Consider the following 24,321-nt stretch of genomic DNA (forward strand, 5'->3'; position numbering starts at 1 on the left):
AGTAGATTATTGTACATGAGCGCTGAGAGACCTGAGACCACAGTTCACCTGTGTTTACTGCATGCTCTTAAAGACACACGGACACAGAAGAACTGGAGAAGGATGGCAGCTTAATCATGAAGTTAGTTCCAACCAGGGAGATTATTGAGATTGACTATGTTGGTGCTGTGACTCGGACTGTGAGGCCTGATGTGTTTTGGCTGTTGGTTGTTATCTGGAGTATGAGTGTAGGCTCAGTAAGGGTGTGAGTGTAGGCTCAGTAAGGGTGTGAGTGTAGGCTCAGTAAGGGTGTGAGTGTAGGCTCAGTAAGGGTGTGAGTGTAGGCTCAGTAAGGGTGTGAGTGTAGGCTCAGTAAGGGTGTGAGTGTAGGCTCAGTAAGGGTGTGAGGGTAGGCTCAGTAAGGGCGTGAGTGTAGGCTCAGTAAGGGCGTGAGTGTAGGCTCAGTAAGGGCGTGAGTGTAGGCTCAGTTAGGGTGTGAGTGTAGGCTCAGTAAGGGCGTGAGTGTAGGCTCAGTAAGGGCGTGAGTGTAGGCTCAGTAAGGGCGTGAGTGTAGGCTCAGTAAGGGCGTGAGTGTAGGCTCAGTAAGGGCGCGAGTGTAGGCTCAGTAAGGGCGCGAGTGTAGGCTCAGTAAGGGCGCGAGTGTAGGCTCAGTAAGGGCGCGAGTGTAGGCTCAGTAAGGGCGCGAGTGTAGGCTCAGTAAGGGCGCGAGTGTAGGCTCAGTAAGGGCGCGAGTGTAGGCTCAGTAAGGGTGCGAGTGTAGGCTCAGTAAGGGTGCGAGTGTAGGCTCAGTAAGGGTGCGAGTGTAGGCTCAGTAAGGGTGCGCGAGTGTAGGCTCAGTAAGGGTGCGAGTGTAGGCTCAGTAAGGGTGCGAGTGTAGGCTCAGTAAGGGTGCGAGTGTAGGCTCAGTAAGGGCGCGAGTGTAGGCTCAGTAAGGGTGCGAGTGTAGGCTCAGTAAGGGTGCGAGTGTAGGCTCAGTAAGGGCGCGAGTGTAGGCTCAGTAAGGGCGCGAGTGTAGGCTCAGTAAGGGCGCGAGGGTAGGCTCAGTAAGGGCGCGAGGGTAGGCTCAGTAATGGCGCGAGGGTAGGCTCAGTAAGGGCGCGAGTGTAGGCTCAGTAAGGGCGCGAGTGTAGGCTCAGTAAGGGCGCGAGTGTAGGCTCAGTAAGGGCGCGAGTGTAGGCTCAGTAAGGGTGCGAGTGTAGGCTCAGTAAGGGTGCGAGTGTAGGCTCAGTAAGGGTGCGAGTGTAGGCTCAGTAAGGGTGCGAGTGTAGGCTCAGTAAGGGCGCGAGTGTAGGCTCAGTAAGGGTGCGAGTGTAGGCTCAGTAAGGGTGCGAGTGTAGGCTCAGTAAGGGCGCGAGTGTAGGCCCAGTAAGGGCGTGAGGGTAGGCTCAGTAAGGGCGTGAGGGTAGGCTCAGTAAGGGCGCGAGTGTAGGCTCAGTAAGGGCGTGAGTGTAGGCTCAGTAAGGGCGTGAGTGTAGGCTCAGTAAGGGCGTGAGTGTAGGCTCCAGTAAGGGCGTGAGTGTAGGCTCAGTAAGGGCGTGAGTGTAGGCTCAGTAAGGGCGTGAGTGTAGGCTCCAGTAAGGGCGTGAGGTAGGCCCAGTAAGGGCGTGAGTGTAGGCTCAGTAAGGGCGTGAGTGTAGGCTCAGTAAGGGCGTGAGGGTAGGCTCAGTAAGGGTGTGAGTGTAGGCTCAGTAAGGGTGTGAGTGTAGGCTCAGTAAGGGTGTGAGTGTAGGCTCTGTAAGGGCGTGAGTGTAGGCTCAGTAAGGGTGTGAGTGTAGGCTCAGTAAGGGTGTGAGTGTAGGCTCAGTAAGGGCGTGAGTGTAGGCTCAGTAAGGGCGTGAGTGTAGGCCCAGTAAGGGCGTGAGTGTAGGCCCAGTAAGGGCGTGAGTGTAGGCACAGTAAGGGCGTGAGGGTAGGCCCAGTAAGGGCGTGAGTGTAGGCACAGTAAGGGCGTGAGTGTAGGCCCAGTAAGGGCGTGAGGGTAGGCCCAGTAAGGGCGTGAGGGTAGGCCAGTAAGGGCGTGAGGGTAGGCTCAGTAAGGGCGTGAGGGTAGGCTCAGTAAGGGCGTGAGGTAGGCTCAAGGGCGTGAGTGGTAGGCTAAGTAAGGGCGTGAGGGTAGGCTCAGTAAGGGCGTGAGTGTAGGCTCAGTAAGGGCGTGAGTGTAGGCTCAGTAAGGGCGTGAGTGTAGGCTCAGTAAGGGCGTGAGTGTAGGCTCAGTAAGGGCGTGAGTGTAGGCTCAGTAAGGGCGTGAGGGTAGGCTCAGTAAGGGCGTGAGTGTAGGCTCAGTAAGGGCGTGAGTGTAGGCTCAGTAAGGGCGTGAGGGTAGGTCCAGTAAGGGCGTGAGTGTAGGCCCAGTAAGGGCGTGAGGGTAGGCCCAGTAAGGGCGTGAGGTAGGCCCAGTAAGGGCGTGAGGGTAGGCCCAGTAAGGGCGTGAGGGTAGGCCCAGTAAGGGCGTGAGGGTAGGCCCAGTAAGGGCGTGAGGGTAGGCTCAGTAAGGGTGTGAGTATAGGGTTTTCTCTCCAGAGGGTTTGATGTTGGAGTGCGGTTGCCCTAGTGGCCTTTTAACCAGCAGCAGACCAACATCTGGCCCAGCTGGTGTTTCTGTGTCTCTGCCTATCTATATGCCTGTCTCTATGTCTGCCTGCCTGTCTCTGTCCATCCTCCCTCTCAACCACATGTTCCGGACACAAGCAGACCTGACCAATCTATCACAGATAGCAGCCTCGCAACGACTTATCCATCACAACAGAGCCGGGCCTAACAAATCAATCCCAGCACGGCCAGACTCTATCAATCCATCATGTCATTAACACCTGCCCAAATCAATCAGAGCCCAGTCACGTCAGATCTGATCAGTTTATCAGCGAGCAGCGCCAACCACCTGACCCATCTGTCAGGACAGACATGAGCAATCCATCAGCGCACAGCTAGGCCTGACCCATGTTTCAGAACAGAGCCTGATCATACCAGTCCCGCGGCTCTTGATCAGACATGATTAATCGTCCTACATCTTGATGGATTATTTCAGTCTCTGCATGACTCTCTCTGTCCTGCTGTACCATTGGAGAACACTGCTCTAAGTCTGGCTGTAGCCTGTCTGTCTTTTTACACCTGCTGTTATATACTATTCCAATTGTGATTACAATCGGTCTGTCCATGTTTTTCTACTATAGAATGCCACTCAAATTGTAACTCTGTGTGTGTATTTCGTCCCTGTGTAGAACGCAGCTCGTATCGTCAGGGCTCTGTTTGAGATTGCTCTGAGGAAGCGCTGGCCTGCCATGACCTACCGCCTGCTCAACCTGTGTAAAGTGATAGACAAGCGTCTGTGGGGCTTCGCTCATCCCCTGAGACAGTTCTCCATCCTGCCTCACAATGTGCTGGCCCGTCTGGAGGAGAAGAAACTCTCTGTGGACAAACTGAAAGATATGCAGAAGGACGAGATAGGTGAGACCATACTGGGCCAAGTGTGGTGTACTACCAAATTAGACATGAATTCTATTGTGTTCTGTAGAGCTGCGTGCGTGTGCACGTGTGTGTGTGCATGCAGCGTGCTGTAGTAGCACCACTCCCCTCTGTGTGTCCCAGGTCACATGCTTCACCACGTGAACATCGGGTTGAAGGTGAAGCAGTGTGTCCACCAGATCCCTTCCATACTGATGGAGGCCACCATCCAACCAATCACACGCACCGTGCTCAGGGTCCGCCTCCAGATCACCCCCGACTTCCAGTGGCACGACCAGGTAACCAGGTCGACCTCACCTAGGATGACCTCGATGTCTCTCTTTCTCTCTCTCTCTCCCTCACACAGTACACAGTACACAAACAGTAGACATTATCAGAGCACTCTTTAAGTGTGTCAAAATTCTGCTAACAGTAGAAATATGTTAGTTAGTGTGAAGTGTCAGTGGTCTGTCAGTATGGAGCTGTCCTCTCCCCCAGTGGCCCTGCTCCTCTCGTCCTCCAGCCAGTGGGGGGGATGGAGTAATGAGTGAAAAGTGGGAATCTCAACTCTGTTCTACAAGGAGGAGCAGCCAGCTGCTGAAACAACCCTGCAGCATCAGATTCCCACCTCTGGAAGTGTTAGTCCACATCCCAAGTACTGGTTGAAGGGCTCTTATTTTCTTTGAATGGTTCAAATGAAGGTTTATTTAAATGGAAGATGGCTGATTCTAGATCAGTGTTTAGGTGCATCACCTTCTTGTAATACAGTGAGGGAAAACAATATTTGATCCCCTGCTGTTTTTTTACATTTGCCCACTGACAAAGAAATGATCTATCTATGATCTATAATTTTAATGGTCGGTGTATTTGAACAGTGAGAGACAGAATAACAACAACAAAAATCCAGAAAAACGCATGTCAAAAATGTTATAAATTGATTTGCATTTTAATGAGGGAAATAAGTATTTGACCCCTCTGCAAATCCTGACTTAGTACTTGGTGGCAAAACCCTTGTTGGCAATCACAGAGGTCAGAAGTTTCTTGTAGTTGGCCACCAGGTTTGCACACATCTCAGCAGGGATTTTGTCCCACTCCTCTTTGCAGATCTTCTCCAAGTCATTAAGGTTTTGAGGCTGACGTTTGGCAGCTCGAACCTTCAGCTCCCTCCACAGATTTTCTATGGGATTAAGGTCTGGAGACTGGCTAGGCCACTCCAGGACCTTAATGTGCTTATTCTTGAGCCACTCCTTTGTTGCCTTGGCCGTGTGTTTTGGGTCATTGTCATGCTGGAATACCCATCCACGACCCATTTTCAATGCCCTGGCTGAGGGACGGAGGTTCTCACCCAAGATTTGACGGTACATGGCCCTGTCCATCATCCCTTTGATGCGGTGAAGTTGTCCTGTCCCCTTAGCAGAAAAACACCCCCAAAGCATAATGTTTCCACCTCCATGTTTGACGGTGGGGATGGTGTTCTTGGGGTCATAGGCAGCATTCCTCCTCCTCCAAAGACAGCGAGTTGATTTGATGCCAAAGAGCTCCATTTTGGTCTCATCTGACCACAACACTTTCACCCAGTTGTCCTCAGAATCATTCAGATGTTCATTGGAAAACTTCAGACGGGCATGTATATGTGCTTTCTTGAACAGGGGGACCTCGCGGGTGCTGCAGGATTTCAGTCCTTCACGGCGTTGTGTGTTACCAATTGTTTTCTTGGTGACTATGGTCCCAGCTGCCTTGAGATCACTGACAAGATCCTCCCGTGTAGTTCTGGGCTGATTCCTCACCTTTCTCATGATAATTGCAACTCCACGAGGTGAGATCTTGCATGGAGCCCCAGGCCGAGGGAGATTGACAGTTCTTTGTGTTTCTTCCATTTGCGAATAATCGCGCCAACTGTTGTCACCTTCTCACCAAGCTGCTTGGCGATGGTCTTGTAACCCATTCCAGCCTTGTGTAGGTCTACAATCTTGTCCCTGACATCCTTAGAGAGCTCTTTGGTCTTGGCCATGGTGGAGAGTTCTGATTGATTGCTTCTGTGGACAGGTGTCTTTTATACAGGTAACAAACTGAGATTAGGAGCACTCCCTTTAAAAGTGTGCTCCTAATCTCAGCTCGTTACCTGTATAAAAGACACCTAGTAGCCAGAAATCTTTCTGATTGAGAGGGGGTCAAATACTTATTTCCCTCATTAAAATGCAAATCAATTTCTAACAATTTCTAACAGTCTCTCACTGTTCAAATAAACCTACCATTAAAATTATAGACTGATCATTTCTTTGTCAGTGGGCAAACGTACAAAGATCAGCAGGGGATCAAATACTTTTTTCCCTCACTGTATTATCCTGCGGATTTTATACTACATTTGCTTGAGCCTGCCTGGTGTGTCAGATGGACGGTGTTTTCCACTTTTGGGACTATTCTATTGGTTCTATTGCACCAGGCAAGATCAATCAAACACAGCTAAGTATCTGAAAGATTTCAAATGCCGTTTGAACCCAAGTCCGCTGTCCGTAAGTAGAGCCATGTCCAATGGAGGGAATATACAGTACATCATTGAATTGTGAATTAGGCTATAGGATCTCTATGGTGATTGGAGTACATCATTGAGGCAGATGACTCCTGTAGTTTGTGAGGGAGTCAGGGTGGAATAGGAGGCCCGTTGTAGCCAGGCTGTGTATGAAGATGAATGTTTGTGTGATTAGCGATGCATGTTCTGCTCATGGGAGAGTTGTTATGGAACACCCCCAGCTTAGCCAGTGATCCCTGCTGCATATGTACACACGCAAGCTAGCCACGACACATGTAGAGACACATGAGATCTCCCTAACTCTAACCCAAGCCACGGACTCCAGGATAATGACTCATTCTAATTGGGAAACAGACAGGAGTTGGATGTCGTTTTCTAATATTAATGCGTGGTTCCCCACTCCCTTTAGTGTTTTGAGTAGGACCCAGAATTGTTCCTGGTTCAGGTCACATGGTTGGGAATAACTCCTAGCCCTAATCAAGAGTAGTTTCCCTGATATCTTTAGACATTTACACAAGAGGGCTAGGGACCAGGCCAGAAGATGACATAGCTGTTGTTTTAGTGTGTCTCCTCTCTCCATGTGTCATAAAGCAGTCTCTGGACCTGTGTCTGTTGACCAGCCAGCAGTTGTTTCCACAGCAGAGTGTTCTACAGGGGGTCAACTCAGAGCAGAGAAATGTAGAGAGATACACAGTACAGTGCACCTCCTTCTCCTGCTGGGGAGAGAAGAGAGGAGAGGGCTGAAGTTTCTGTTTGGAGTCACCCCAAAACCCATGACTGAAGGGTTACGCACAATTACATTGCTTTGTTTTGAATTGCTACTATCTGGTTAAACAACCTGGGAGTGCTCTGATCTTCTAATGCCACCAATTATTCATGCTTCTGTCTCCTCTGCCTCTCCTCTTCCTCTCTCCTCTGCCTCTCTCCTCTGCCTCTCTCCTCTGCCTCTCTCCTCTGCCTCTCTCCTCTGCCTCTCTCCCTCTGCCTCTCTCCCCTGCCTCTCTCCTCTGCCTCTCCTCTGCCTCTCTCCTCTCTTAGTGTCATGGTTCAGTGGGAGAGCCCTGGTGGCTGTGGGTGGAGGACCCCATCAACGATCATATCTACCATTCAGAGTACCTGCTCCTACAGAAGAAACAGGTGGGTTTCTGGGTACCATTAGTTTCTATAATGTGTCTGAGAGCCACTTGGTCTCCTGTGTTCCCTTGAGGCAGAAGTTGCCCCTAACTACAGATCTAGGATCAGATTACCTGACCCCTGATCCTAACCTTAACCATTATGTTTATGGAATAAATCTGACCCTGTATCAGTGGATATGGTTGAGCCTAGTCATACTTACATTGTGTGTGTGTTTTCCAGGTGGTGAGTGGGGAGCCCCAACAGGTGGTATTCACCATCCCTATCTTTGAGCCCATGCCCTCCCAGTACTACATCAGAGCTGTGTCAGACCGCTGGCTGGGCTCAGAGGCTGTCTGCATCATCAACTTCCAACACCTCATCCTGCCTGAAAGACATCCCCCACATACTGGTACTGTACAACAGACTCACAAACACAGACAGACCAACCCTCAGAGGTGTACAGATGAAACAACATACTTCACACATACACCTTTCTTTGTCTTTTTTCCTTGACAAATGTACCCATACGTTGTCTCAATGTTGCCCTGTGGATTCTCAGAGCTGCTGGACCTGCAGCCGTTGCCCATCACCTCCCTGGGGAACCTGGAGTATGAGAGTCTGTACAAGTTCACCCACTTCAATCCCATCCAGACACAGATCTTCCACACGCTCTACCACACAGACACCAACGTCCTGCTGGGGGCGCCAACGGGCTCCGGGAAAACCATCGCTGCCGAGTTGGCCATGTTCCGAGTCTTCAACCAGTACCCTACCTCCAAGGTCTGTCTGCCCCACCATCTCTCTCTTTTTCTCTTTCAATATCGCTATGTATTTCTCTCTGTTTATATCCTTGCTCTGTGTGTGTTCTTAGGTGGTGTACATTGCCCCTCTGAAAGCTCTGGTCAGGGAGAGGATTGAGGACTGGAAGATCAGGATAGAGGAAAAACTGGGGAAGAAGTGAGAGAGACTTGGTTATAACCATGTGCATTTCAGTTGCATTCACATCTGTCAATGACCATCAGCTGTGGTATCTATCCATCCATCTATTGTCTCTTTCTCGCTCTCTCCCTCCTTCCCTTCCCTCTCTCATCGTCCCTAGGGTCGTGGAGCTGACAGGTGATGTGACTCCAGACATGCGGGCCATCGCCGCGGCCGACCTGATCGTGACCACGCCGGAGAAGTGGGACGGCGTGAGTCGCTCCTGGCAGAACCGTAGCTACGTCCAGAAAGTAGCCATTCTCATCATCGACGAGATCCACCTGCTAGGTACCACAGCCTAGTTCTACCCAGAAGCATATAGAGAGATCTTTAATATCTATGGGTCTGGTTCTTGCCTCATAAACCGCATACAATCAAAACTTTGTATAGAGCCTGAACTTTTACCCTCATAAACCCTCATACAAACAGAACCTTCTATAGAGCCTGAACTTTTACCCTCATAAACCCTCATACAAACAGAACCTTCTATGGAGCCTGAACTTTTACCCTCATAAACCCTCATACAAACAGAACCTTCTATAGAGCCTGAACTTTTACCCTCATAAACCCTCATACAAACAGAACCTTCTATAGAGCCTGAACTTTTACCCTCATAAACCCTCATACAAACAGAACCTTCTATGGAGCCTGAACTTTTACCCTCATAAACCCTCATACAAACAGAACCTTCTATAGAGCCTAAACTTTTACCCTCATAAACCCTCATACAAACAGAACCTTCTATAGAGCCTAAACTTTTACCCTCATAAACCCTCATACAAACAGAACCTTCTATAGAGCCTGAACTTTTACCCTCATAAACCCTCATACAAACAGAACCTTCTATAGAGCTTGAACTTTTACCCTCATAAACCCGCATACAAACAGAACCTTCTATGGAGCCTGAACTTTTACCCTCATAAACCCTCATACAAACAGAACCTTCTATGGAGCCTGAACTTTTACCCTCATAAACCCTCATACAAACAGAACCTTCTATGGAGCCTGAACTTTTACCCTCATAAACCCTCATACAAACAGAACCTTCTATAGAGCCTGAACTTTTACCCTCATAAACCCTCATACAAACAGAACCTTCTATAGAGCCTGAACTTTTACCATCATACAAAGAAAATTCTGATATAATTCAAAACAGTTCTATAATAATAATTCTACTCTCCATAGTGAAATTCTTTGTCCAACTTTCTCACACTGGACCATACCACTGTGTCTGTATCCCAGGGGAGGACAGAGGTCCTGTGCTAGAGGTCATAGTGTCCAGGACCAACTTCATCTCCTCCCACACCAACAAGACTGTCCGCGTGGTGGGCCTGTCCACGGCCTTGGCAAACGCACGAGACCTCGCCGACTGGCTAGGGATTGGACAGGTGAGCTCCCCATAGCATCCACATACTAGACACTACAAGTATTGTGAAACGCCACTCCTGGTAGGAGTTGCACTTAGGCTCAGATTTAGGATCAGTTTCTTATCTGAATCAGTCATTACAACAGTGTTCTACCCTGATCATACCATCACGTTAGTCTCAGTTTCACATAGACAAGACATCTCCTGTAGTTAAAAACCTGCTCATCCTTTCACCTTTTGACCTCCTGTCCTATGTTCAGATAGAGTTCATGTCTCTGTCATCAGTTGGAGGTTTTGTAATTGACATTGCTGTTCTGAAGCCAACCATGTTTAGTGTTTTTTAGTGTCCCCTTTTCATATTTGATACATGTAGAATAATACTGCTGTTTTTGGCAGGGAATCCGTGTAATAGTTTTGACCACAGTACGGTAATGGTTTGGAGTTCTGTTTCTCTGGAGCCATGCTGGAGTTGCTCTGGTAATCACCAGAAATCACGGCACCAATGCGGACAGATGACTTGACAGTCCTTTAATAATAACAATAATAATAATAATAGCAGTAATCATATCAGAAGGGTATTTAATATCCTCCCTGTCCACCGCAGAGAGACATGGGAACTCCTGTATGCCTGCATGACCCCAGTCACACATGAAAACCACATGTTGACAGACAGTCTTTACATTCACTTATACAATTTATCTCAAAAAGAAAATAATATCTGCTGAAAAACATTTTATATAACATTTATAGAGCATTCATAAGCATTTACAACTGCTTATTTCTGAAAGTTATAAAGTGTTACCATAACGTCTTTTGTAATGCTTTTCAAACATTGCGCTGAAATTCCAACTGTATCCTACCATTCCAGTCTTCTCTGTGACGGTGTTGGTTGTCTAAACGTTGTGTTACTGTTGCAGTGTCCCTGGCAGACAGATTGTCTGGTTATAAATCTGGCTGTTTAGACTGGGGACGGGAGGGACTGGGGATGTTGGCTGGGTTTAGATGCCCAATCCATTATCCAGGCCTTTAGATATGTGTACACACGCGCCTGCCCTGCCTGGCCACTCCACACGCTACAATGCAATGCGGCCCTACCCAGCGAGCTTCTGAGCACAACAGACAAAAAGTGCTCAGTTCCCTGTCCCTCTCCCCCGGACAAGGACAATGACAAACCTTTAGACACCCAGATGGGCCTTGCTGCCAGCTGGACTCACTTTATCTATCGCTCTCCCGATCTAGTTCTCTTTCATCCACTCTGTCTCTCTCTCTCTCACTGACTGAGAGAAGACATTCATTCTCTTTCTATGGTTCTATGTCCATATGGTTCTCTTTCATCCCCTGTCTAACTCTCTCTGTCTCTTTGCCTCACCTCTGTTATAGGTGGGTTTGTTTAACTTCCGTCCCTCTGTGCGTCCCGTCCCATTGGAGGTTCACATCCAAGGCTTCCCAGGACAGCACTACTGCCCCCGCATGGCCAGCATGAACAAGCCTGTGTTCCAAGGTACAATATACCACACACAGAAACACACACTAAGTATGCAACTACACTGTGCATCCCCCCTCTCTATATCTCTCTCTCTCTCCCCCTCTCTCTCTCTCCAGCGATTCGCAGTCACTCTCCAGCCAAGCCTGTTCTGATCTTTGTGTCGTCGCGGCGACAGACTCGTCTGACGGCTCTAGACCTGATAGCCTTCCTGGCCACCGAGGACGACCCTAAACAGTGGCTGCACCAGGACGAGACTCAGGTGACCAGGCTTATACTTGTTACCTCCTAGTGGAACTAACCCTGTAGTCAGAGGTGTGTACATCTACAGTATTTCTCTCTCCTCTGACTGTTCTTCTATTCCTCCAGTCTTCCTATTCCTCGTCCTCTGCTGCTTGTTGCTCTCTCCTTTCTCATCGTCTCCTTCCTCCTGATATTCTCTCTCTCTAAGCACTGGTTTTAGTGTAATTACAGAGGGAACTCAAACCAACTTCTACAGGAAACGCCTGTGTCATATCCCATTATTTTCTCTGCATACTTCAGGATTATTTCAAGATGAGAAAATGTGCTCTGATAGAAGATGGGCAGTAATTACCTAACATGTGTGTCTGATATATAGGGGCCCATAAACAAGGAGAATTTCTTACAATACACACGCACACTCTCTCTCCGATCTATCTCTCTCTCTCTCTCACTCAGACACACACATTAAAAAACAGTAAAACAATATATTTGCTCAGGCCTGCCAGAAGCCCGGGATACAGAGAGCTGAGCAGAGCGGTGTTGGATGTGTGTCTGGTATATAATCCCTCATATTGGGCCTTATGAAGTCACAGTAGGCTTTGCATTGTAAGAGATGGATATTAACATGTTTTATGGGGCTGCTCGCCTTTCACACCAAGCCTGTGGTCTGAGCGAAATATAGAGTTCTGGCTGACTTCAAACCCCGCATTGTAAAATATATATACACACACACACACAAACTAGGCCTAAATACTGTACGCAGCTGAAAAATTGAATTCATAGGATACATTTCATCCTCTCTTCTGTTCCACATTGCCTTGCTGTGTGTGTGTGTGTGTGTGTGTGTGTGTGTGTGTGTGTGTGTGTGTGTGTGTGTGTGTGTGTGTGTGTGTGTGAGAGAGAACCTGACCTGGCATTTACTGTATGTGTATTTTTAGCCCTGGGTGTGTTGAACTGGCCCTGCAGTGTGCTTGTTCCAGTGATATATGCTGCTCCCTGCTGTGTTTCTGTGCTGGTTGTGTAGCTGCTGGAGTCCCTGTGGTTTGAGTGACAGGCGGCTGGCGCTAGCTGCCTCAGTCTCAGTGGGAGTCCTGCCCTCCCTTTCCTCTCTGCCTGAGTTAGCCTTACGTTCTCTCTATTACTTCTTCTGCTGCAGTTAGCCCCTCTCCCGCCTTTCTTTATCTGTGAACATGTACCTCTCGTCTTCCCTGTAACTCCCCCTGTAAATGTTTTGCTTGCTCTGTCCCACATGTTGTTTTCAGTTTGTCCTCCACCTCCCTTTTCTCCACTCCTTCCGTAGCCCCCCTCAAAGCTCATGTCCAACAATGTCTTCTTCGTCATGGATGTGCCTTCTTAGTCCTACACTGTTTACTGTGTCTCTTTGGTCGACGAGATAAGGTCTTGTGCTGTCGTAGATTGATGAGGTGAGGTCTCATGCTGTGATTGGTTAATGTTACCCAGATGACAGACATCATCGCCACGGTGAGGGAGTCCAACCTGAAGCTGACGTTGGCGTTTGGTATCGGCATGCACCACGCTGGACTACACGAGCGAGACAGGAAGACTGTGGAGGAACTGTTTGTCAACTGCAAGATCCAGGTGGGACCCTAAAAGGTCTAGGTGGGACCCTGACAGGTTCAGGTGGGACCCTGACAGGTTCAGGTGGGACCCTGACAGGTTCAGGTGGGACCCTGACAGGTTTAGGTATATACGTATTGAATAGGTGCCTGGTATATACGTATTGAATAGGTTCAGGTATATACGTATTGAATAGGTTCAGGTATATACGTATTGAATAGGTGCCTGGTATATACGTATTGAATAGGTTCAGGTATATACGTATTGAATAGGTGCAGGTATATACGTATTGAATAGGTGCCTGGTATATACGTATTGAATAGGTGCAGGTATATACGAATAGGTGCAGGTATATACGAATAGGTGCAGGTATATACGAATAGGTGCAGGTATATACGTATTGAATAGGTGCAGGTATACGTATTGAATAGGTGCAGGTATATACGTATTGAATAGGTGCAGGTATATACGTATTGAATAGGTGCAGGTATATACGTATTGAATAGGTGCAGGTATATACGTATTGAATAGGTGCAGGTATATACGTATTGAATAGCTGCAGGTATATACGTATTGAATAGGTGCAGGTATATACGTATTGAATAGGTGCAGGTATATACGAATAGGTGCAGGTATATACGAATAGGTGCAGGTATACGAATAGGTGCAGGTATATACGTATTGAATAGGTGCAGGTATATACGTATTGAATAGGTGCAGGTATATACGTATTGAATAGGTGCAGGTATATACGTATTGAATAGGTGCAGGTATATACGTATTGAATAGGTGCAGGTATATACGTATTGAATAGGTGCAGGTATATACGTATTGAATAGGTGCAGGTATATACGTATTGAATAGGTGCAGGTATATACGTATTGAATAGGTGCAGGTATATACGTATTGAATAGGTGCCTGGTATATACGTATTGAATAGGTGCCTGGTATATACGTATTGAATAGGTGCAGGTATATACGTATTGAATAGGTGCAGGTATATACGTATTGAATAGGTGCAGGTATATACGTATTGAATAGGTGCAGGTATATACGTATTGAATAGGTGCAGGTATATACGTATTGAATAGGTGCAGGTATATACGTATTGAATAGGTGCAGGTATATACGTATTGAATAGGTGCAGGTATATACGTATTGAATAGGTGCAGGTATATACGTATTGAATAGCTGCAGGTATATACGTATTGAATAGGTGCAGGTATATACGTATTGAATAGGTGCAGGTATATACGTATTGAATAGGTGCCTGGTATATACGTATTGAATAGGTGCAGGTATATACGAATAGGTGCAGGTATATACGAATAGGTGCAGGTATATACGTATTGAATAGGTGCAGGTATATACGTATTGAATAGGTGCAGGTATATACGTATTGAATAGGTGCAGGTATATACGTATTGAATAGGTGCAGGTATATACGTATTGAATAGGTGCAGGTATATACGTATTGAATAGGTGCAGGTATATACGTATTGAATAGGTGCAGGTATATACGTATTGAATAGGTGCAGGTATATACGTATTGAATAGGTGCAGGTATATACGTATTGAATAGGTGCAGGTATATACGTATTGAATAGGTGCAGGTATATACGTATTGAATAGGTGCAGGTATATACGTATTGAATAGGTGCAGGTATATACGTATTGAATAGGTGCCTGGTATATACGTATTGAATAGGTGCCTGGTATATACGTATTGAATAGGTGCAGGTATATACGTATTGAATAGGTGCAGGTATATACGTATTGAATAGGTGTATTGAATAGGTGCAGGTATATACGTATTGAATAGGTGCAGGTATATACGTATTGAATAGGTGCAGGTATATACGTATTGAATAGGTGCAGGTATATACGTATTGAATAGGTGCAGGTATATACGTATTGAATAGGTGCCTGGTATATACGTATTGAATAGGTGCCTGGTATATACGTATTGAATAGGTGCAGGTATATACGTATTGAATAGGTGCAGGTATATACGTATTGAATAGCTGCAGGTATATACGTATTGAATAGCTGCAGGTATATACGTATTGAATAGCTGCAGGTATATACGTATTGAATAGGTGCCTGGTATATACGTATTGAATAGGTGCCTGGTATTGTATTGAATAGGTTCAGGTATATACGTATTGAATAGGTGCCTGGTATATACGTATTGAATAGCTGCAGGTATATACGTATTGAATAGGTGCCTGGTATATACATATTGAATAGGTTCAGGTATATACGTATTGAATAGGTGCAGGTATATACGTATTGAATAGGTTCAGGTATATACGTATTGAATAGCTGCAGGTATATACGTATTGAATAGCTGCAGGTATATACGTATTGAATAGCTGCAGGTATATACGTATTGAATAGGTGCCTGGTATATACGTATTGAATAGGTGCAGGTATATACGTATTGAATAGGTGCAGGTATATACGTATTGAATAGCTGCAGGTATATACGTATTGAATAGCTGCAGGTATATACGTATTGAATAGCTGCAGGTATATACGTATTGAATAGGTGCCTGGTATATACGTATTGAATAGGTGCCTGGTATATACGTATTGAATAGGTTCAGGTATATACGTATTGAATAGGTGCCTGGTATATACGTATTGAATAGCTGCAGGTATATACGTATTGAATAGGTGCCTGGTATATACATATTGAATAGCTGCAGGTATATACGTATTGAATAGGTGCCTGGTATATACATATTGAATAGGTTCAGGTATATACGTATTGAATAGCTGCAGGTATATACGTATTGAATAGGTGCCTGGTATATACGTATTGAATAGGTGCAGGTATATACGTATTGAATAGGTTCAGGTATATACGTATTGAATAGCTGCAGGTATATACGTATTGAATAGCTGCAGGTATATACGTATTGAATAGGTGCCTGGTATATACGTATTGAATAGGTGCAGGTATATACGTATTGAATAGGTGCAGGTATATACGTATTGAATAGCTGCAGGTATATACGTATTGAATAGCTGCAGGTATATACGTATTGAATAGGTGCAGGTATATACGTATGGAATAGGTGCCTGGTATATACGTATTGAATAGGTGCCTGGTATATACGTATTGAATAGGTTCAGGTATATACGTATTGAATAGGTTCAGGTATATAAGTATTGAATAGGTGCAGGTATATACGTATGGAATAGGTGCCTGGTATATACGTATTGAATAGCTGCAGGTATATACATATTGAATATCTGCAGGTATATACATATTGAATAGGTGCCTGGTATATACGTATTTAATAGGTTCAGGTATATACGTATTGAATAGGTTCAGGTATATACGTATTGAATAGCTGCAGGTATATACATATTGAATAGGTGCCTGGTATATACGTATTTAATAGGTTCAGGTATATACGTATTGAATAGCTGCAGGTATATACGTATTGAATAGGTGCAGGTATATACGTATTGAATAGCTGCAGGTATATACGTATTGAATAGGTGCCTGGTATATACGTATTTAATAGGTTCAGGTATATACGTATTGAATAGGTTCAGGTATATACGTATTGAATAGGTGCAGGTATATACATATTGAATAGGTGCCTGGTATATACGTATTTAATAGGTTCAGGTATATACGTATTGAATAGGTTCAGGTATATACGTATTGAATAGGTGCAGGTATATACGTATGGAATAGGTGCCTGGTATATACGTAGAATAGCTGCAGGTATATACATATTGAATAGGTGCCTGGTATATACGTATTTAATAGGTTCAGGTATATACGTATTGAATAGGTTCAGGTATATACGTATTGAATAGCTGCAGGTATATACATATTGAATAGGTGCCTGGTATATACGTATTTAATAGGTTCAGGTATATACGTATTGAATAGGTGCCTGGTATATACGTATTGAATAGCTGCAGGTATATACGTATTGAATAGGTGCCTGGTATATACGTATTGAATAGGTGCAGGTATATACGTATTGAATAGGTGCCTGGTATATACGTATTGAATAGCTGCAGGTATATACGTCTTGAATAGGTGCAGGTATATACGTATTGAATAGCTGCAGGTATATACGTATTTAATAGGTTCAGGTATATACGTATTGAATAGGTGCCTGGTATATACGTATTGAATAGCTGCAGGTATATACGTATTGAATAGGTGCCTGGTATATACATATTGAATAGGTTCAGGTATATACGTATTGAATAGCTGCAGGTATATACGTATTGAATAGGTGCCTGGTATATACGTATTGAATTGTTGCAGGTATATACGTATTGAATAGGTTCAGGTATATACGTATTGAATAGCTGCAGGTATATACGTATTGAATAGCTGCAGGTATATACATATTGAATAGGTGCCTGGTATATACGTATTGAATAGGTTCAGGTATATACGTATTGAATAGGTTCAGGTATATACGTATTGAATAGCTGCAGGTATATACATATTGAATAGGTGCCTGGTATATACATATTTAATAGGTTCAGGTATATACGTATTGAATAGGTGCAGGTATATACGTATTTAATAGGTGCAGGTATATACGTATTGAATAGCTGCAGGTATATACGTATTGAATAGCTGCAGGTATATACGTATTGAATAGGTGCAGGTATATACGTATTGAATAGCTGCAGGTATATATGTATTGAATAGGTGCCTGGTATATACGTATTGAATAGGTGCCTGGTATATACGTATTGAATTGGTTCAGGTATATACGTATTGAATAGGTGCCTGGTATATACGTATTGAATAGCTGCAGGTATATACGTATTGAATAGGTGCCTGGTATATACATATTGAATAGGTTCAGGTATATACGTATTGAATAGCTGCAGGTATATACGTATTGAATAGGTGCCTGGTATATACGTATTGAATAGGTGCAGGTATATACGTATTGAATAGGTTCAGGTATATACGTATTGAATAGCTGCAGGTATATACGTATTGAATAGCTGCAGGTATATACGTATTGAATAGGTGCCTGGTATATACGTATTGAATAGGTGCAGGTATATACGAATAGGTGCAGGTATATACGAATAGGTGCAGGTATATACGAATAGGTGCAGGTATATACGTATTGAATAGGTGCAGGTATATACGTATTGAATAGGTGCAGGTATATACGTATTGAATAGGTGCAGGTATATACGTATTGAATAGGTGCAGGTATATACGTATTGAATAGGTGCAGGTATATACGTATTGAATAGGTGCAGGTATATACGTATTGAATAGGTGCCTGGTATATACGTATTGAATAGGTGCCTGGTATATACGTATTGAATAGGTGCAGGTATATACGTATTGAATAGGTGCAGGTATATACGTATTGAATAGCTGCAGGTATATACGTATTGAATAGGTGCAGGTATATACGTATTGAATAGGTGCAGGTATATACGTATGGAATAGGTGCCTGGTATATACGTATTGAATAGGTGCCTGGTATATACGTATTGAATAGGTTCAGGTATATACGTATTGAATAAGTTCAGGTATATAAGTATTGAATAGGTGCAGGTATATACGTATGGAATAGGTGCCTGGTATATACGTATTGAATAGCTGCAGGTATATACATATTGAATAGCTGCAGGTATATACATATTGAATAGGTGCCTGGTATATACGTATTTAATAGGTTCAGGTATATACGTATTGAATAGGTTCAGGTATATACGTATTGAATAGCTGCAGGTATATACATATTGAATAGGTGCCTGGTATATACGTATTTAATAGGTTCAGGTATATACGTATTGAATAGCTGCAGGTATATACGTATTGAATAGGTGCAGCTATATACGTATTGAATAGCTGCAGGTATATACGTATTGAATAGGTGCCTGGTATATACGTATTTAATAGGTTCAGGTATATACGTATTGAATAGGTTCAGGTATATACGTATTGAATAGGTGCAGGTATATACATATTGAATAGGTGCCTGGTATATACGTATTTAATAGGTTCAGGTATATACGTATTGAATAGGTTCAGGTATATACGTATTGAATAGGTGCAGGTATATACGTATGGAATAGGTGCCTGGTATATACGTATTGAATAGCTGCAGGTATATACATATTGAATAGGTGCCTGGTATATACGTATTTAATAGGTTCAGGTATATACGTATTGAATAGGTTCAGGTATATACGTATTGAATAGCTGCAGGTATATACATATTGAATAGGTGCCTGGTATATACGTATTTAATAGGTTCAGGTATATACGTATTGAATAGGTGCCTGGTATATACGTATTGAATAGCTGCAGGTATATACGTATTGAATAGGTGCCTGGTATATACGTATTGAATAGGTGCAGGTATATACGTATTGAATAGGTGCCTGGTATATACGTATTGAATAGCTGCAGGTATATACGTCTTGAATAGGTGCAGGTATATACGTATTGAATAGCTGCAGGTATATACGTATTTAATAGGTTCAGGTATATACGTATTGAATAGGTGCCTGGTATATACGTATTGAATAGCTGCAGGTATAGACGTATTGAATAGGTGCCTGGTATATACATATTGAATTGTTGCAGGTATATACGTATTGAATAGGTTCAGGTATATACGTATTGAATAGCTGCAGGTATATACGTATTGAATAGCTGCAGGTATATACATATTGAATAGGTGCCTGGTATATACGTATTGAATAGGTTCAGGTATATACGTATTGAATAGGTTCAGGTATATACGTATTGTATAGCTGCAGGTATATACGTATTGAATAGCTGCAGGTATATACATATTGAATAGGTGCCTGGTATATACGTATTTAATAGGTTCAGGTATATACGTATTGAATAGGTGCTGGTATATACGTATTTAATAGGTGCAGGTATATACGTATTGAATAGCTGCAGGTATATATGTATTGAATAGCTGCAGGTATATACGTATTGAATAGGTGCAGGTATATACGTATGGAATAGGTGCCTGGTATATACGTATTGAATAGGTGCCTGGTATATACGTATTGAATAGGTTCAGGTATATACGTATTGAATAGGTGCAGGTATATACGTATTGAATAGGTTCAGGTATATACGTATTGAATAGGTGCAGGTATATACGTATGGAATAGGTGCCTGGTATATACGTATTGAATAGCTGCAGGTATATACATATTGAATAGGTGCCTGGTATATACGTATTTTATAGGTTCAGGTATATACGTATTGAATAGGTTCAGGTATATACGTATTGAATAGCTGCAGGTATATACATATTGAATAGGTGCCTGGTATATACGTATTTAATAGGTTCAGGTATATACGTATTGAATAGGTGCCTGGTATATACGTAATGAATAGCTGCAGGTATATACGTATTGAATAGGTGCCTGGTATATACGTATTTAATAGGTGCAGGTATATACGTATTGAATAGGTGCCTGGTATATACGTATTGAATAGCTGCAGGTATATACGTATTGAATAGGAGCAGGTATATACGTATTGAATAGCTGCAGGTATATACGTATTGAATAGGTGCCTGGTATATACGTATTGAATAGGTTCAGGTATATACGTATTGAATAGCTGCAGGTATATACGTATTGAATAGGTGCCTGGTATATACGTATTGAATAGGTTCAGGTATATACGTATTGAATAGCTGCAGGTATATACGTATTGAATAGCTGCAGGTATATACATATTGAATAGGTGCCTGGTATATACGTATTTAATAGGTTCAGGTATATACGTATTGAATAGGTGCAGGTATATACGTATTGAATAGGTGCAGGTATATACGTATTTAATAGGTTCAGGTATATACGTATTTAATAGGTTCAGGTATATACGTATTGAATAGGTGCAGGTATATACGTATTTAATAGGTTCAGGTATATACGTATTGAATAGGTTCAGGTATATACGTATTGAATAGCTGCAGGTATATATGTATTTAATAGGTTCAGGTATATATGTATTTAATAGGTTCAGGTATATACGTATGGAATAGGTTCAGGTATATACGTATTGAATAGGTGCAGGTATATACGTATTGAATAGCTGCAGGTATATACGTATTGAATAGGTGCAGTTATATACAACAATGTTGCAGATACGACACTGAAGGTGTTTCTGCTTTGCTTTGTTAAATCCATGACAGGTATGACACTAATCTCTCTCTGTCTCCAGATACTGATAGCCACCAGTACTCTGGCCTGGGGAGTCAACTTCCCTGCCCATCTGGTCATTGTCAAAGGTACTGAGTACTACGATGGGAAGACCAGACGCTACGTGGACTACCCCATCACAGGTACAGGCTCATGTCCAGTTGTTTCCATCACTGTTTCTGGATTGAATTAAGTCTACTTCTAGTTTCCTGTCATGTCAAATACTCCCTGTTTGGTAGTGAGTTAGAAAGTCCAGTACATCCATGTGTTTTCATCTGAATATGTAGGTGTGGTTTGTCTCTCCTGTAGTTACAGTAGGTTGTAGTTCTGTAGGTGTGGTTTGTCTCTCCTGTAGTTACATTAGGTTGTAGGTGTGGTTTATCTCTCCTGTATTTACAGTAGGTTGTAGTTGTTCTGTAGGTGTGGTTTTTCTCTCATGTAGTTACATTAGGTTGTAGGTGTGGTTTATCTCTCCTGTAGTTACAGTAGGTTATTGTTCTGTAGGTGTGGTTTATCTCTCCTGTAGTTACAGTAGGTTGTAGTTGTTCTGTAGGTGTGGTTTATCTCTCCTGTAGTTGTTCTGTAGGTGTGGTTTTTCTCTCATGTAGTTACATTAGGTTGTAGGTGTGGTTTATCTCTCCTGTAGTTACAGTAGGTTGTTGTTCTGTAGGTGTGGTTTATCTCTCCTGTAGTTACAGTAGGTTGTAGTTGTTCTGTAGGTGTGGTTTAACTCTCCTGTAGTTACAGTAGGTTGTAGTTGTTCTGTAGGTGTGGTTTATCTCTCCTGTAGTTACAGTAGGTTGTAGTTGTTCTGTAGGTGTGGTTTATCTCTCCTGTAGTTGTTCTGTAGGTGTGGTTTTTCTCTCATGTAGTTACATTAGGTTGTAGGTGTGGTTTATCTCTCCTGTAGTTACAGTAGGTTGTTGTTCTGTAGGTGTGGTTTATCTCTCCTGTAGTTACAGTAGGTTGTAGTTGTTCTGTAGGTGTGGTTTATCTCTCCTGTAGTTACAGTAGGTTGTAGTTGTTCTGTAGGTCTGGTTTATTTCTCCTGTAGTTGTTCTGTAGAAAGTGGTTCAGCTCTCCTAGGCCTGTAGCTGTTCCATTTGGACTGTGGTTACTGTAGTTGTGTTGTGGTCCCTCCAGACGTGCTGCAGATGATGGGCCGTGCAGGCCGCCCTCAGTATGACGACCAGGGCAAAGCTGTGATCCTGGTCCACGACATCAAGAAAGACTTCTACAAGAAGTTCCTCTACGAACCCTTCCCTGTTGAGTCCAGGTGAGAGGCTATCCCTTGGCTTTGTGGTGACCCTACATAGTGAATCCCATTGCTACAGCTTTTAACTTCTGTGCATTTAACATTGTAAGGGAGGAAAGTCATCTCTCCTTCACTACCACCTCTTCCTCAGTCTCCTGGGTGTCCTGTCAGACCATCTGAATGCTGAGATCGCTGCAGGGACCATCACCTCTAAACAGGATGCTATGGACTATATCACCTGGACGTACTTCTTCCGCAGGCTGGTCATGAACCCCAGGTAGGTTTTTGATTGTTTTTGACTTTTTATAACAATTCATCACGAAACAATTAACCCCAACTAGGTCTCTGTTCCCAGGTTTTTCAGAAATTCTGGTTGTGAAGTTTCAGTAATTTTAGAAGCTTATTGAGTGGCAACATTCTGATATGGCGACTAATGACCAGTTCTCTCTCAATAACCTCGGAATAAGAAATCACTATCTATTTTTTCCTCTAATGGTAGAAGCAGGTAAAGGTTACATGTCTTTCCAAGAAATGTCAATCTTTTTTTTGTCAGTGTGAGTACATTATAACTATTAATTAATTCAGCTGAGTAATTAATTACCAATGAATGCTGGGGAGACAAAAAATAGCTGGTGTTCATGGCAGCACCATGGAAACCACAGGGTCATCTTTAGAACACAGGGTCATCTTTTGAACTCTCACTATGTGATATCACACACCAGGGCTACGCACGCACGCAGTACCAGAGTATCACTTATACCCAGAGCACTCATTAGGATTCAGTCCTTATAACCTCTCTAGCAGGGAAACCTACTGATAGCCTGAGGCCACGTGCATCAAATCAAAGCAAATCCAGCTTTATTCATACAGCACATTTCAGACATGCAATGTGCTTTACAGGGGAAAACGCCTGAGGAAAAGCAAAGCTCAAAAGATGTTTTAAGATCTATTTTAAATATTTCCACAGTTTCGGCCCTACTCAAGTATTTCATTTATATTGCTTCAGATATATTCTCTTTCCAATCATATGTGACATATGAATTGTCCATTTTTTATATTCTTCTCTATATTCATTGTTAATATTAATTGACTCCCTATTCACCCGTCTCTAATTAACGATCTGCGTGCACCTGTTATGCCTGTTACACACAGCAGGTGCCTTCAGTACGTGTCTTCTTAATTTGTTTGCACGGCACTGATGAAGGCATGAGGCCGACACATATGCTCTGTTCCTTTTTTATTTTCATTAGCACTTTCACTTTTTGTATATTTTTGAGGGTGGATTAAATTAATTCTACTATGTTTGCATCTCGGCCTCCTTGGGTTATTCCTTTTCATGGTTTTGAGTGTGAATACTTTTTGAACTCTACAGATATTTTCTCTCCCGCGTACTGGCTGCCTTCCATTCTAGCCTGTGCACAAACCCTCCGACTGGTTTTCCACAGTTTCAAACCGCGTCACGTTCTCTGGCAGGCTGTTCCAGAGGCTGAGGACATAACTAAAGCTTCCTGTCCATGCCTATTTGTCCTAGGCTTGGTCCTAGGATAGTTAAAAGGCCAGTGCCGGAAGACCTGAGGAACCTACAGGGTACATAACTTAAAAGAATGTCTGACATGTATGGGGTGCACGATCTTGGATTTATTTAAAAACCAATGGTATAATCTTAAAATGTATTCTGTAACTCACAGGCAGCCAGTGCAGAGACCTTAAAACCGGTCTAATGTGTGCTCCATCTGGTCTTGGTCAGTACCCGTGCTGCAGCATTCTGTATGTTTTGCAGTTGACCAATGGCTTTCTTGGGTAGATCATACAGGAGAACATTACAAAGTCTAGTCTGCTCGTAATAAAAGCATAGATGAGTCTCTCTGTATCAGCCTGAGAGAGAAACTGCCACACTTTATTTTTTTTATTTTTTAACTAAGGAAACTTTTCTTCACATTCCTAATGTGTGATTTGAAATTTAGTTTAGAATCTAAAATAACAGCTAGGTTTTTTTACCTGGTGTTTTATCTGTGTTGCCCGTAAATTAAAATGTGCAACTAGATTCTCTCTCTGTTCTTTGTCTCCAACAATAGGTACCTCCGTCTTGTCTTGATTTAGCTGGAGGGAGTTGTGAGCCATCCAAGTAT

General features: G+C 43.3%; 1 protein-coding gene across 1 annotated transcript in view; it reads left to right on the forward strand.

The window, feature by feature from the left end:
• The window catches only part of LOC135522059 (activating signal cointegrator 1 complex subunit 3-like), a 162,227-nt gene that overhangs the window by 113,948 nt on the left and 23,958 nt on the right, over nt 1-24,321 (forward strand). Inside the window, 14 exon segments of the mRNA XM_064947975.1 lie at nt 3,219-3,444; nt 3,586-3,740; nt 7,010-7,108; nt 7,328-7,496; nt 7,647-7,867; nt 7,959-8,044; nt 8,187-8,353; nt 9,308-9,453; nt 10,812-10,932; nt 11,034-11,176; nt 12,619-12,756; nt 20,960-21,080; nt 22,081-22,213; nt 22,344-22,469. Of these exon segments, the coding sequence (XP_064804047.1) occupies nt 3,219-3,444; nt 3,586-3,740; nt 7,010-7,108; nt 7,328-7,496; nt 7,647-7,867; nt 7,959-8,044; nt 8,187-8,353; nt 9,308-9,453; nt 10,812-10,932; nt 11,034-11,176; nt 12,619-12,756; nt 20,960-21,080; nt 22,081-22,213; nt 22,344-22,469 (2,051 nt within the window).

This window comes from Oncorhynchus masou, chromosome 30 (genome assembly GCF_036934945.1).
Source record: "Oncorhynchus masou masou isolate Uvic2021 chromosome 30, UVic_Omas_1.1, whole genome shotgun sequence".
NCBI classification, from domain to species: Eukaryota; Metazoa; Chordata; class Actinopteri; order Salmoniformes; family Salmonidae; genus Oncorhynchus; species Oncorhynchus masou.